Source organism: Mastomys coucha, unplaced genomic scaffold (genome assembly GCF_008632895.1).
Source record: "Mastomys coucha isolate ucsf_1 unplaced genomic scaffold, UCSF_Mcou_1 pScaffold5, whole genome shotgun sequence".
NCBI classification, from domain to species: domain Eukaryota; kingdom Metazoa; phylum Chordata; class Mammalia; order Rodentia; family Muridae; genus Mastomys; species Mastomys coucha.
The window spans coordinates 96164904-96180026 of NW_022196911.1; the positions used below are offsets into that span (position 1 = coordinate 96164904).

The 15123-nt window shown below is 51.6% G+C and overlaps 2 protein-coding genes across 2 annotated transcripts in view; both read right to left on the minus strand.

Annotated features, from left to right (window-relative positions):
* Positions 1-1479: 1479 nt before the first annotated feature.
* LOC116077752 (keratin, type I cytoskeletal 15) lies at positions 1480-5666 on the minus strand. The gene is made up of 8 exons (XM_031352523.1): positions 5093-5666; positions 4143-4225; positions 3875-4031; positions 3344-3505; positions 3095-3220; positions 2697-2917; positions 2288-2313; positions 1480-1849 (listed from the first exon to the last, which is right to left on the minus strand). Exons 1-8 carry the CDS (start codon positions 5555-5557, stop codon positions 1734-1736), a joined length of 1356 nt encoding a protein of 451 aa, XP_031208383.1. The 5' UTR covers positions 5558-5666; the 3' UTR covers positions 1480-1733.
* Positions 5667-11446: 5780 nt separating this feature from the next.
* Krt19 (keratin 19) overlaps positions 11447-15123 on the minus strand; it is a 4544-nt gene continuing 867 nt past the window's right edge. The window contains exons 2-6 of the mRNA XM_031352524.1: positions 13002-13084; positions 12630-12786; positions 12174-12335; positions 11937-12062; positions 11447-11824 (exon numbers count right to left, since the gene is read on the minus strand). Coding sequence (XP_031208384.1) covers positions 11570-11824; positions 11937-12062; positions 12174-12335; positions 12630-12786; positions 13002-13084 — 783 coding nt within the window. The 3' untranslated portion in view covers positions 11447-11569. The remainder of the gene's footprint in view (positions 11825-11936; positions 12063-12173; positions 12336-12629; positions 12787-13001; positions 13085-15123) is intronic.

Consider the following 15123-nt stretch of genomic DNA (forward strand, 5'->3'; position numbering starts at 1 on the left):
AGGGTCTGTAGAGAAGGGGCTTTGCCGGTGAAGACAACTCGGACCCTCCACAAAGATTTGGTGCTTCCCTTAAAGACCAGGGAGAGCTTCCTCCCGCCTGCTCTTCCCAGCAGGACTAAAACAAACAAATGCATCTTCTTCCTATCTCCGGTCCTCACCCCAGATCCCGACATAGCCCAGCTGAGGTACCCAGCTCTCTCCATGCCCTCTTTTCCTACACTCTGTTCAAGACAGTAAGATCTGAAGGGTTTGCAGCCCCTTGGGACGAACAACAATATGAACTACCTAGCACCCTCAGAGCTCCCAGGGACTAAACCATCAGCCAAAGAGTACACAGGGTGGGACTCATGGCTCCAGCAGCATATGTATAGCAGAGGATGGCCTAGTTGGTCATCAGTGGGAGGAGAGGCCCTTGGTCCTATGAAGGTTTATGCCCCAGTGTAGGGGAATGCCAGGACCAGGAAGTGGGAGAGGATGGGTTGGTGAGCAGGGGGAGGGGAGAGGAAATAGGGTTAGTTTTTTGTTTTTGTTTTTGGTTTTGATATTTATTCAGAGGGGTAACCAGGAAAGGAGATATCATTTGAAATGTAAATAAGAAAATATGTAATAAAAAAATGACATAAATTAAAAAAAAAGATCTGGGCTCAGAGGAAGTAGTCCCAGACCAGAGACAATGAGCAGGTGTGTGTGTGGACATGGCTGCTCTAAAGGGCCCCAGGAGATGTTGGGAACTGGGGGCAGACATGGAGATGTGGATGAAGGAAGACAACAAAGGCCAGAGTTGCTTCAGACTTGACCTTGGGAAAATCCAAGTGGGCTTCCTGAATGGAGTATCTTTTCCTCTAGGTGACTTATGTGCCTTTTAGGAGGCGTCTGGTTCAAAGGGCCAAAGTACAGCTTTACGGGGGCACAGAGATGGATTTAGCTGGTCATCTTGAACAGGGACGGGGCCTTGCAACAAGCCATGAAGGGCTATGGCCTGGGATCCCAGAACAAGATCTGGTTATGAAGTCATATAAGTATGAGATCCGGTCCAGCCCCAGTGTTTACTGCTCTTCCACCAGGCTACCAAGCAAGCCCTTCATGTCTGCAATAGCAGGAGCCTCATCTCTAAGACTGGAAGGACAAATCCTTCAGTGATAAGCATTGAATCAGACTCGTCGAGGAGTGTACCTAGCATAGTGACAGCTGAATACTGGTGTACACCAGTCACTTGAAAAATAATTATTAGACATGTGTTCAGTGCTGGGTGTCCTAAAGTAACCTAGGGAACTCCCCCAGGTCCACTTCCATCCTCCCCAGCCCTCCCCACCCCATGGGATAAAGCAGAAAAGCAAGCCACCTAATGAATTAATGAATTATGTATTGTCATTCAGGGAGGAAGAAAAATACAGAAGTGTCAGAATGGTGGCTCCACCCACTTAGAACTGGGATGTCACAAAAAAAAAAAAAAACCACTGGACACACAACCAAGTGGCATTTATGAAAAGAAACGTGGCTCTTTATTGAAGGAACAGCCCGCCATACAAAGGTCTGTTGCTTCCCGCACCGCCACACTCAAAAGGAAGCAGGGGAAACTACAATAGGAAGAGCATGCAGAGCTTGGAACTGAAAAGCAGAGAGATCCCTGGAGGCACGGACTGGAGCCTGCTTTCCCAGCCTCTCTGTCCAGTGCCTCTCCCAGCCCAGGGAGAGCAGGGGGTGACAAGGTTCTTCACTCCTGCACCAGATCCTTAGATTTCTCTCTTACGGGAAGAAACCACTTTTCCATCGACTGATTCCTCCACACTGATATGGAAATTGCTGCCGCTGCTACTGCCGCCACCACCACTGCCTCCTCCCAGGGATGCTGCAGAAGCAAAGAGCAGGAGGCTTCAGCCTGGGGGACCTCCAGAAGCTGGCTTAGACTCTGGGAAAATGGACTGCTGGCCATGCTCTCAGGGGCTGCCAAGGGGTCTGGTGAAATTGCTCATCAGAGGTGAGAGCTGGTTACCTCAGGAATGATATGGGGTGGGGGGAGGGGTTAAGCCATGTGTGAACAGCCGCCCCTGTAAGCATACTATCCATCAGCACAATGGTGAGATGGTGAGATCAGGTAAGAGGGGAAGCCCAGGACAGAGTCTGCACAGCCTGAAATGTTCTTAGGAAACTTCTAATCTCATTCCCACCCAGGGTCCAAGGTGAAAGGCTATATTCTGAAACAGGAGTGCCCAACCCTATTGGGATATTTGCCTCTTCCTCCTTCCTCCCCACTCCACCCACACCAAAGGGCTTTATCCTCTCTTACCTTCCCTGACACCAATACTAGCCATCCTGAAAGAGAAGACAATGTATGTTAGCCAAGAAAGAAAAAGCCAGTCTCCCTAAGGGAACCCCCAAGAGACAACCAAGCAGTCCTCTCCAGTCCCCTGACCACATATGAGTTTTCTAGGGCCTAGGACATCCTAGTGGTCAGTCCATCAGACCTACCATCCCAGGCAGACAGACTCCAAGCTGTAGCAATGTCCTGTCCATTACTTACAGGAGAAGCACAGGTCCAGAGAAGCGCAAGTGATCTACCCAAAGCAACACCCAAACACCAGAACGTACACTGCAGAGTCTTCAAGTCTCTTTCCACTCAACAACCCAGCTCTTGGGATGCCCTGGATCTCAACCCATTTGTCCCCTTCTGTCTCTCCCTGCATCTCTGCACCTACTTAGCATCCTGGCCCTCAAGCAGGTTCCGGTAAGTGGCGATCTCCTGCTCCAGCCGAGTCTTGATGTCCAGCAGCAAGTTGTACTCCTGGTTCTGAGCCTCCATCTCACAGCGGAGTTCACTCAGCTGGGTCTCCAGGCCGGTAATGACTCCCTGGATCTGCTGCAGCTGTGTGGCATAGCGGCACTCCACCTCTGCCAGAGAGTTCTCCAGCCCAGCTTTCTGGTGGGGCAACAGATTTATAGACCCATCAGGCTAGAAGGCAATCCATTGAAGGTAAAGGGGTAGAAAGGATGAGATGGACTGCCCAGCATAACCGCTGTCAGGAGTGGGGGCTGAGGCTTTATCATCCATGGAAGATGGGTACATGCGTTGCCCAATAAGCCAAAATGAACATACCATGCTGAGCTGAGACTGCAGCTCAATCTCTAGCCCCTGCAGGGTCCGTCTCAGGTCTGTGATCTCTGTCTTGCTGGTCTGGATCATTTCTGTGTTAGACGCCACCTCCTTGTTCAGCTCTTCAGTCTGCGAGTCACAGATGAGAAACATGAGCCTCATGGGCCTCCTCAAAGGCTTCTAGAGTGGGGAGGATGGGTAGAGCAGAGCTGGGGTTGTTGGGGGGAGTGGTAAGGAGGGGGTCAGACCCACCTTACTGAAGAACCAGGCCTCTACATCCCGACGGTTTTTCTCTGCAATGGCCTCATACTGCTCCCTCATCTCTGCCAGCATGCGGGTCAGGTCCACCCCGGGTGCTGCATCCATTTCCACATTGACCTGGCCAGCCAGCTGACTGCTGAACTCTTTCATCTCCTGCAAGGTGGGGGAGACCATTTAAAGACAGATCATTAAAAAAAAAGACCTAAGAACCTGGAGTCCTGAGGTCCAACCCTGACTCTGTGTCTAACTCATAGTTAGACCATAGTGTGACCTTAGCGCCACTCTGTCTCTGTTCCCCATTGGGTCACGTGGGCCTCTCGACTATAAGGATTGCTCTTCCTATGGAACAAGGACCTGGAGACAATAAACCCATGAAGAAAACCAGTCCTTCAGGGTCCAGATTACGAAAGAATAGTGTTCCTTCTCCTCCACCAGGAGAGAAGCATTTCCGAACCACTAAGCCCTCTGAAGACTGTGACAAAAGACAGGCACTTCCTCCCACCACCCTTGTCCTGCTGTCACCTCCTCATGGTTCTTCTTCAGGTAGGCCAGCTCCTCATTCAGCTGCTCAATCTGCATCTCCAGGTCAGCCCTGGACAGGGTCAGCTCATCCAGCACCCTACGCAGCCCGTTGATGTCACTCTCCACGCTTTGACGAAGGATCATCTCATTTTCATACCTGGGGAGGGGCCAAAGTCATGAAAGGTGAGGGCGCCCAGCATCTGAGTCAGAGAAGAGGAAGGCTGGGTAAAAGGGGGCTATAGAAAGGGGCAAGACAATAGGAACACACTTGAGCCTGAAGTCATCCGCTGCCAGCCTGGCATTGTCAATCTCCAAGATAACACGCGAGTTGTCAATGGTGGCAGCCAGAATCTATGGGAGACAGAGAGTTGCACCTAAGGGCTGCTGCTTTTCTGTCCTATACCCAAGTTGCCCCTTTGCCAACCACTCCCCAACTTCACTTCCTTTGAGCTTTACTTGTGATGACCCAAGCCGCCTTCCCTGTGATACTTTCAGGGCATAGAAAATTAAGGAGGGCAGGCAACATTGCCAGGAATTGCCTGTGGGACATGGCAAGCCACAGCAGTGCTGCAATGGATACAGTTGGCTCTGTCCGGCAAGGGCTCTCCAGACACACACTAGACCAGCCTACTTGGGCTCAGCTCACAGTTGGCTGCCTCTTGCATGCCTTGACAGAGCCCTTGGTCTCCAGAGCCCATTGGGAACTTGGACAGCAGCTAAGGAAAGCATTTGCAGCTAAGAAAAACAGATCCGTTAGCAAAAGGGAAAGTGAGGGGGTGGCACAGGCTCTACTGAGTTCCTTGGTCTCCTAAAACCCAACAACACTTTCAACGATAAAGGCGTCCTTAAGGGCCGAAGCAAACAGTCCTGGTATTTAGGACTTACAGAAGTGCACCTGAAGAGCTCTAGAGCCAAGAAGTTAAAGCAAGCATTTACAGAAATCCTTGCGAAATTCTGTCGAGCAAAGGGGAGCCCCTCTCTTCTGTTGCCCTCACCTGCATCCCCACGTAACCAAATCAGATTCTCAGGACCACTTCCTCCCCCAGCACTGCCAAGGAGGGAAACAGACTTGCTCCCTCTCGTGCCTGAAAAGCAGGTGTATCCCAACCTTGCCAAGGCTACACGGTAGGAAAGGACTCTCTTAGTCAGCCGTAATGTTGATGTTACAGATGTGTACTGGACACAAGCCACCTGCGCCCCTCTGCTTGACAGACTTACTTTGTCCCGGATCTCTTCCATGGTCTTAAAGTAATGGCTGTAGTCCCGATCTGGACTGGCTGGGCTCTGCTTCTGGTACCAGTCCCGGATCTTCACCTCCAGCTCTGTGTTGGCCTGCTCCAAGGCGCGAACTTTGTCCAGGTACGAGGCCAGCCGGTCGTTGAGGTTCTGCATGGTCACCTTCTCATTGCCAGAGAGGAGACCTCCATCGCCACCGCCAAAGTCACCAAAGCCTCCGCCGAAACCACCACCAGCCCCAGCCCCAAAGCCACAACTCATGCCACCCCCAAAACCCCCTCCTGCCCCCGAGGAGACAAACCTAGCAGAAGAAGCGGAGATACTTCGGCTTCCGCCTCCCCCGTAGAGACTCCCTCCACCAAAGCTGCCTCCACCAACACGAAGGGAACCCCCTCGGGTAGAGCCACCTCCAAAGGTAGAAGACGTTTGCAAGAATGTAGTGGCCATGGTCAGGCAGCCTGTGCTTCCGTGTCCCTAGCAAGCAGGAGAGACTCTAGCAAGAGTGTCTGAGCTGGGCTGAAAGCGGACTGCAGTGCCCGTTGCCCCTAGCCTGGGACTCCTTATATACCCTTGAGAGGGGGTGGGGGCCTCGCCTCCTCCCCCTGAACGGAGCCAACTCCTCTGCCTTCCAGACAAACACAGCTGGCCGCACACCTCCACAGAGCTCACTTGTGGGGAGTTTTTCTTTTCCTTTTTTTTTTTTTCTTTCTTAATGCAACAAAAGAGATGATTCAGAATTAATGGGGTTTTGCCCAAGGCCATAGTTTTAACACTGGGATTACAGGTTCATTTCTCACTCTAGGAGAAAGAGCACACTCTCACCGTAGAACACTTCCTCAGGTTTCTCATGTCCCATCCCGTTAGGCCAGCTCTGCCCCTCACTGACAGTGTGTGAGCCTCACCCCAAGGTCAGCAGCTCCCTGCTCTCGGTTCTCCCATGGCTGCTGGGTGCTACCTACTCAAAGGGCCTGTGTGTGAGCCTTCGAGACATGGAAGTCCCTAGGAGTGAGAACACAGGTATACTTAGGGCAAGCTGGGGACAGAAGAGGGGGTCTTGAGTCACGTTCCAACTAAGGTGACCAGAAAAGCCAGTATATGTCCTTCTGTCCCGTCCCTGGTGCCTGGTTCTCTCTTACTCTTACTGTCCCTCCCACCACTCTGCTTCCAGAAGTCCCTTCCTGCCTCTGCAGTTCCCACCCACCCCCAGCCCGTGGCCTGGCGAGCTCACAAAAGCCCAGGAGGTTTGGACTGACAGGAATCTGATTGATCACCCTGTCAACTGCCAACCACACATGTCACTAAACCTTTGCTTGCTCCCAAGACGCGTTGGGGCAAACCTCTACAGATAAGACTCGGGCAAGTTCCAGAAAGCCCCCGCCTTCTCCAGCAAAAGACATGTCGCTGCTTAGCAGACCCAGATTAACCCCCATTTGCCTTGTCAACAGCTGCCAGCTGGGGAGGGGCCGAGCTAGAGGCTCTGCCTCAATACTGTGAGGGAAAGCAGAGGTGTGGGGGGGGTGCGGGGGGGTAGGAGTTGGCAAGCAGGTAGAAAGCTGCACATTCAGGAGGGTCCTCTGCCATCCACTTAATAGTCCTATTTTTCTAAGGTAATGGTTCTGTGGACAGTGTCGCTCAGACTGGAGAGAGAGCCCCAAGGGGAGGGGCTCCTGATGGGGGCTGCAAAATGGGAAAGTGGATGGGGCTCTGGCGTGCCCTGGGCCTGTGTTTATATGCCCATCTCTACCAATGACTCCTGTGAAACTCCACGCATGTTGCTTTTTAAGCCTCAGCTTCTTTGTGGTATAGGACGCTCACTTCATGGAAAGTACTGAGGCCCAAGCTTCCCATCCTGACTCCCCGTCATCCATCCAAGAGCAATGTTGGGTGCAAGTCCGCCTCCTGAACCTCCTGATAACCCTGAGAATCCCCCCAGAAGAACACTGTCATCCTTGGACCTGGCATATTCTCAGGCTCTGCAGCAGCAGCTGGCCACCAGATAACCCTTCTTTTTGATGTAACAGGATAATCCTTTACTTCTGCCTCATACGTTCATGATTGACAAAGTATTTTGTGTTCACAGTCTCGTCTAATCCAATGACACAGAGCTTAACTGGGCTGCCTGGAAAGCCCAAGTTTCAGATGGAATAAAATTAGGACCCAAAGGGGACTGCTATCAACACAGGATAACCCAGATAAAAAGGGAACTCTCGGGACTATGATGGCCCTTTGAACCCCCACCAAACCCCCACTTTTCCCCCCATCCACTTATACCCCACCCAACCACCCAACCACCCAAACAAGACATAGAAAACTTTCCGGTTATCTGAGCTGGGTTAAAAGGAGAACTGCAGGGCCCCAAAGAGTGAGCTCCTCACCACCACCACAGCAAGCCAGGCATCCCGGTGCTGGCTTCAGACAGTATAGTATTGTCTTATGGGTGGGAGGATATTGTCTTCTCCTTCCAAAGAAAAATAATCAAACCCAGATCAGGCAGAGCTCATTAAAGCCTCTGCAGACATGGCGGCCCCAGCAATTAACACAGAGAACAATTAATCTTCCATCACCCCAGGGTGAGGGAGAACTGGACTCCAGCCAGCTCCCTTCTGCACCCTGTCTCTCTCCGCTAGCAGCCCTTGGGGTGGCTTTCCTTCTGGTCTCTGGTCCAGGCCAGGAGTGGCACCTGCCTTCCTGTCTTTCACACAAGTCTCTAATCTCGGGGCTGGGGTGATGGTTCAGTCAATAGAGTATTCTCTGTACAAGCATAAGGACCAGAGTCTGGGTTCCCAATACCCATGTAAAAGCAGGCACAGTATCTCTGTACAAGCATAAGGAGCAGAGTCTGGATCCTCAGTACCCATGTAAAAGCAGGCACAGTATTACAGGCTTATAAACTCAGCACTGGGTAGGAGTTAGGGGAGGAGAAGTAGATCCCTATGGCTCACTGGCCAGCCAGTCTAACCCAATTGGTGAGCCCCACCCCCACCCCCCCACCCCCGTCTCAGAGAAAGACTCTCTCTCACAAAAAGAAGATGGAAGGAGGTTGAAGAACTCTGGCCTTCACATGTTCACACACAGGGAGGAAGGAAGGAGGGAAGGAAGGACAAAAGGAGGGAAGGAAGGAAGGAAGGAAGGAAGGAAGGAAGGAAGGAAGGAAGGAGAAGGAAGGGAGGGAGGAAAGAAGGAAGCAAGGAAGGAAGGAAAGAAGGAAGGAAGGAAGGAAGGAAGGAAGGAAGGAAGGAAGGAAGGAAGAAAGGAAGGAAAGAAGGAAGGAAAGAAGGAAGGAAGAAAGGAAGGAAGGAAAGAAGGAAGGAAGGAATAAAGGACAGAAGGAAGGAAGGAAAGAAGGAAGGGAGGAAGGGAAGGAAGAAGGAAAAAAGGAAGGAAGGAGTAAAGGAAGGAAGGAAGGAAGGGAGGAAAGGAAGGAAAAAGGAAAGAAAGAAGGGAGGGAAGGAAGGAAGGAGGAAGGGAGGGAAGGAGGAAGGAAGGAAGGAAAGAAGGAAGGAAGGAAGGATGAGGGGCCCTGATCCGTCCAAATGGCTATTATGAGCACATATTTGGGTGAGGTTTGGGGCTTCATCACCAGCAGGGTGGAGAGATATGTACCAGTTTCTGGCTTTTGCCCATAGTAGCCAAACAGGTGTCTCTGGAACAGGCACCTCCCTCCTGGAGATGAGGCCATGCCGCCCAGTGAGAAGGCACTACCTGGGTTCTATCAATCTCACATGGAGCTCAGCCTCACTGAGTCTGGATCATGGGTCAAAATGGATTTGTCAGGACCCAGCCACAGCACGGTCGTGTGCACCCAGATGGCATATGCAGAAGGAAGCCACCTGAGCATCCTGACATCTAGATGGGTTCAGAGAATAGAGTACACAACCTCTGACCTTAGAGTCCCACTTTCTTCTTTTCACCATGAATACAGCTCTGGGCAATGATTCAGTCTCTCTCTCAGAGCTTCGGTCTATGCAAGGAAAATGAAAATAACTCCACAGGTAGACATAACTGATGGACAGACAAAGCAAGGTGGCTGACGGGAAATGGGATACAAACTGGGGTAGTGGCAGAAAGACCTTCTCTACTCTCAACCCCATAAACAGCTCTGAGGCCTTTCCACCCTGAGCACACAAAGGAAGGCTCCGTCCCACACTTCAACCCACAGCCTTCTGTGCCGATGGCCTAGTCACCTGCCACACCTGTGTGGGCCCACACCCCACCCCACAGTCACATTCCAGGGGCCCCTGGGGCAGAGGAGGGTTTCAGCTGTGACAAGGGAGGCTTTTGTAGGCAGGGACAAGGATCTCTGGGCAATCTGAGGCTGGGGTGCGGCCTGGCCTCTGCCACCAGCTCAAATCCTCCTGAGAATTTAAGTGGTGGAAGGAGATTGGGGGTGTTGAAAGGTGGGGGGGGGGAGGGGTGGAGGGTGGGAGGGATGCCTTGAGCGGGAGGCAGGGAGAGAAAAGAGAAGAGCAGGGCTCTGGGACCACACTTCTATGATCAGCCTTACGATGTGGAGCAAGCTAAGGTACGGAGACCCCTAAGGGGAAGGAAGAAAAAGCACGTCCTTCAGGCTTGGCAAGAATCACGGCCCAGGGCGGCCAACATTCAACATGCTTCTTCCCTAAAAGGCCTTAGATGCGGTACTGAGTAAGACAAGGGTCCTTCACTCGTCCCCTCCTCGACAGGTCCCTGCCAACTGTCGTGAGAGCCAGCGCCCTGCGGCCAAGGCCATGTTTTATGGGTCCATTATTTCCCTTGAGTTGGCCTCAGCTCTTGGCAGCTGAACCGTAAACCACAGGGTCACTCTACCTACCCAGGGGCAGAGCTGTACCAGGAAGCTGCAACTTTGTTCCTTTACGGGCTCAGGGCAGGCTCCAGACAAGTCAGGTTGGGGGCCTGTGTGGGAGGTCTAGGTCACGGCCCAGACCCATTCCAGGCTCTGGGCCCAGGTCGGAGCTGGTGAGTGTGCAGGGGCTTACGCAGGGCTGCATAATGAATGTGTTGGTACCTGCACACAGGCACACACTGACAAGGACACCCTGTCCAGCCTTGTTTTAAACAGAATGTCTAAATTCCAAAGCTCCAGTGTGGGTTAACATGTCAGGACCAAAGGCCTTCATGTGGAGCAAGGCTAGGTAAGAGAAATGTCGTCAACTCTAGGAGACCACCTGGGTTCCAGTGGCTAGGCGCTATACAGCTTTGCCACTAGCTCTAACCGTGTCATCTAACTGGGTGTGCCTCAGCCAAGGATTTCATTTCTCTGAACTCAGTTCCTGCTGTATAAAATGCAGCTCATCCTACCTTCAGGATTGTTTTATCAATGGCACATAGTAAGTGCTCAATCTTCATTCACTTCATAACTTTACATCCCAACCCGAGAGAGAACAATGGAAAGAAAACTAAGTCTGGGATTGTTTCAAATCCCACGCTAGAGGCCCCAACGGTGAATTGCTTCCCACACAAGCATGAGGGCCTGAGTTAAGATCCCCAGCGCCCACAGGAAGAGCCAGTGTAGGGAACAAGGTGATTTTGTGGGTAAAGGCGTGTGTCACCAAGCCTGACAAGCTGAGTATGATCGCCAGAACACACGTGGGTAGGAAGTGTCTTCTAACCTTCACACCTACACAGCAGCATGCTTGTGCATACAGACCTACACACACTAAGTAAATAAGAAGTATAAAAAAGGGCCTGGAAAGATGGCTCAGCGGTTAAGAGCCCTGACTGCTCATCCAGAGGTCTTGAGTTCAATTCCCAGCAACCACATGGTGACTCACAACCACCTGTAATGGGATCTGATGCCTTCTTCTGGTGTGTCTGAAGACAGTGACAGTATACTCATATACGTAAATAAATAAATTTTTTTTAAAGAAGTACAAAAAAGAAAAATAAGGAAAAAGGCCAGGGTTGGCATTCTGCAATCTCAATACGAAGAGGCAACGTGGGTCCCTGGAACCCACCAGCCGGGCAACCCAACTAAATCAGTGAGCCACAGGGTCAGACCTTGTCTCAAAAGGGCGGAGGAGTAGGTACAGAAGACACATGTGTTCATCTCTGGCCTATGCACACCTCCCTTTTGCTGTGGATTAACAGCAGTTACATGTGCAACCAACCACCGGACCTCTCTAAACCCCACTTTAGCTCTCTGAAGTGGAAACAAGATTGTGGAAAAGAACAATTCCATCTGTACAGGTCACTTATCTAACCTGATTTTGCCACAGGAATAGCACTGTGCTCTTGCCCCCTCTCCCTGTCCTGGGACAGGGTGGACTTTGGTTCAAATAAAACAAGGGGCTAAGGCATGACCCATCCCCTCATCGTGTGAAATAAGCAAGGCATCCCTTTTCCCTTGGAGGATAGTTTTATTGACAAGTCGACGGAAGGACTGGAGTAAACTTTATCACTCCAGTCATACCCCTCCCCGAGGGAGTCTCACTGGTAGCAGGGCAGGGGCCCAGGATCAGCTCAGATGGCCTTGGGGGTGGGCAGATTGTTGTAATGGGCTTCCTGGCCCTCAAGCAGGCTGCGGTAGGTAGCGATCTCCTGCTCCAGCCTCGACTTGATGTCCATGAGCTGCTTATACTCCTGGTTCTGGCGCTCTGTGTCAGCTCGCACATCACTCAGCTGGGCTTCGATACTGCTGATCACGCCCTGGATCTGTGACAGCTGGGCTCCATAACGCGCCTCTGTCTCTGCCAGCGTGCCTTCCAGGGCAGCTTTCTGAGGGGAGGGAAAGGGGACATGACTCAGCAGAGGCAGGTTCCTGAACACAGGCATAGCCACCCAGGTTGCCAGGGCACAAGTGGGCAGGCCATAGGGTGGAGACACATACCATGCTGAGCTGGGACTGCAGCTCAATCTCATGGCCCTGGAGGGTACGTCGAAGGTCCGTGACTTCAGTCTTGTTTATCTGGATCTGCTCAGTGTGGACAGCGACCTGAGTGTTCAGCTCCTCGATCTGTAACAAGACAAGTCGAGGAGAAAATAAGCAACAAGTTTCTCCCTGTGTGAGTGGGGGTTCAGGGTCTCTCCTTGCCACCCTCACAGGGTACCGGCATCCTCTGCATACCCGAGTGGTGTACCAGGCTTCAGCATCCTTCCGGTTCTTCTCAGCCATGATCTCATACTGACTTCGCATCTCACTCAGGATCTTGGCTAGGTCGACGCCTGGAGTGGAATCCACCTCCACGCTGACCTGGCCACCCACCTGGCTCCTCAGGGCACTAATTTCCTGTGAAGAAAGACACCACAGACAGGGGCATGTCAAGACCTAAACGTGCTGGACTTGGACCAGGTCATTCCCCCGAGCCCTTAGTAGAAGAGGGCTGGTTTGGAGGTACAGATCTAGGAGCCAGTACTGGAGAGTAGATGTCATGGTCACCATGCCCTGCTGGGACTGTGAGAGGCATGATCAAAGCCAGGGCCCTAGTGATGATGTAAGAGATGAGGTCAAGTTCAGTGAGCCCAAGATAATAGTGTCTCCCAATTCTGGGACAAGATGGACAGAAGGCCCAGCTTGACCCACCTCCTCATGGTTCTTCTTCAGGTAAGCCAGCTCCTCTTTCAGGCTCTCAATCTGCATCTCCAGGTCAGTCCTGGCCAGGGTCAGCTCATCCAGCACCCGGCGCAGGCCGTTGATGTCAGCCTCCACGCTCAGACGCAAGGCCTGTTCCGTCTCAAACCTTTCCAAGGAAATAGTTGCAGTCAGGCTAGTGCTGGCTCTGTGCCTCTGGCAATTTCCCCAGGGTTTTGGAGTCTGTAGGGGTTTGCTTTGAGCCAGCTCAGGTGGAGAAGGGCAGAGTCCAGGCCTCCACGGCATCAAGCACTATCAAGGCCTGCAGTTGGTCCCATCTCACTCGCCTGGCTTCTGCAGCTCCCCCAGAGCAGGGACACTTACTTGGTTCGGAAGTCATCTGCAGCCAGGCGGGCATTGTCAATCTGTAGGACAATCTTGGAGTTGTCAATGGTGGCATCCAGAATCTGGAAGGGAGGAGGCTGGCAGTTAGCACCAGTTTGGCAAACTAGTATTACCTTTCCACTTTCTTCCCAGAGATGGAGAGAGGAATGAAAAGCCCCCACTCCCTAGATACTACCCACTAGGCTGCTCTCTGGGAAGCTTTGGCATAGATCCACAGCCCCAGAGCTGGAGAACACGACACACTATACAGGAGGTTGAGTGAAGGGAGGCAGGCCAAGAGGCAATTCCACAAGGACATGTCTAAGACTCATGCGGGTGGAACTCTAAGTGGTCTAAAAGGGACCTAGAAGTGTGAAGCATCAAGAATCCTTTATCCCGGGGGCTGGAGAGGAGGCTCAGCAAATAAGAGCACTGGATAGTCTTCCAGAGGACCAGAGTTCAATTCCCAGCACCCATATGGCAGCTCACAACTGTCTGCAACCCCCCGTTCCAGGGTACTGGACACCCTCACATAGACATACATGCAAGCAAAACACTAATATACATAAAAATAAATAAATAAATAAATACATTCTTAAGAGAAGAAACACTTATCCCTGTCTGCATCCCACACTTAGAGCACATTCTGCTCCCAGCGATGAGGCAGGCGCCTCCTACCCACTGCAGGCTCACTCGGCCTCACTCCTAGGTTAGTACTGCCACTGGACGTGACTGGAAATCCTGACTTAACCCAATCTGAAAACTCTCTGGTCTGGGGGTCTTCACTCAAATCATCGAGCTCACCACCAATACAAGTACCAAGGCTCAGTGTTTTTCCAAAATTAAGGTCCCGGACACTCATTGTGTCACTAGATCGGAATCTGTGTGGTTTTTTGTTTGCTTGCTTGTTTGTTTGTTTGTTTAATGTTTTTGGTTTGCCTTGCTTTGCTTTGGTTTCCGGTGGTTTGTTAGATTTTGGGAGTGAGGGGTTAAGGGGGTTCAAGACAGGGTTTCTCTGTATACCCCTGACTGTTCTGGACTCACTCTGTAGACTGGCCTCGAATTCACCAAGATCCACCTGCCTCTGCCTCCCCCAAGTGCTGGAATTAAAGGCTACGCCCTGGCTCTGGTTTGATATTTTTGAGGCACAGTCTCACTCTGTATGTAGCTCAACTGGCATTAACGTCATCGTCCTTCTGTCAGTTTTCTAGTGCTGGGTGATAGGTATAAGCCACCGTGCTCAGCTACATAGATAGTCAAGGGATGGGGGGATTTGTTGAAGAAAACAACAGACTATAAAAATCCGGAGGAGAACAATCACAGTAGAGTAAGAACTGCTTCTAGATATATGTGCTGGGAGTGGGGGGTGGGGGGGAAGGGATAAGACAGGAGAAAGATGTGGACTACCTAGGATTCTAGCTGTCCAGGTCAAAAAGCACTGCTCTAGCTGCTTGCTGTGTACCCAGCTCCATGCTAAGTCCACACAGCACTCGAAGATGCTCTTGAAAACTGCACATTGCCAGAACTAGTGGAGAGGAAGCTATTAAATGCCCGCCTGGTTTCTGGTCATTTCTTCAGGGTATAGCTCTTCCCTAGGAGTGAGGGCTATGCCCCACCCTACCAGCCTGTTGGATGTTGGAGCCCATAGAGACTTGCAAGAGCATAGAGACTTCTCTGAACCAGGTACTCCGGGAGAGAGGTCCACAGAAGCAGAGGGTCATGTAGCCCTGACTAGATTCAAGTTAACTAACTGTAGCTGAGCATAGATATGAACTCATCCTTCAACCTCTATCCCTGGTCCTGGGATTACAGGCCTGAACTACCACGCCTGCCTGGAAGGTCTTTTTTTTTTTTTTTTTAAGATGTGGAAAAAAAAAAAAAACAGCCCCCCGGGCTTTACATTCTTCTCATAACTCCTTGTGAGCCTAGGTGGTCTCCTAGGCTGCAGAAGAGTGAGTGGACGGCTGCTGTGAAGAAAACCAGACACGCACAACCCACAACATGAGAAAACAATGCTGGAGACACCCAGGAGAGGGCCACTGGCTCAGGTGAACTCAGAGCCTACAGACTAGTATTCTACAGCGCCCCCTTCCTGCCCTCCCCTATCACCCCCACCCTCATC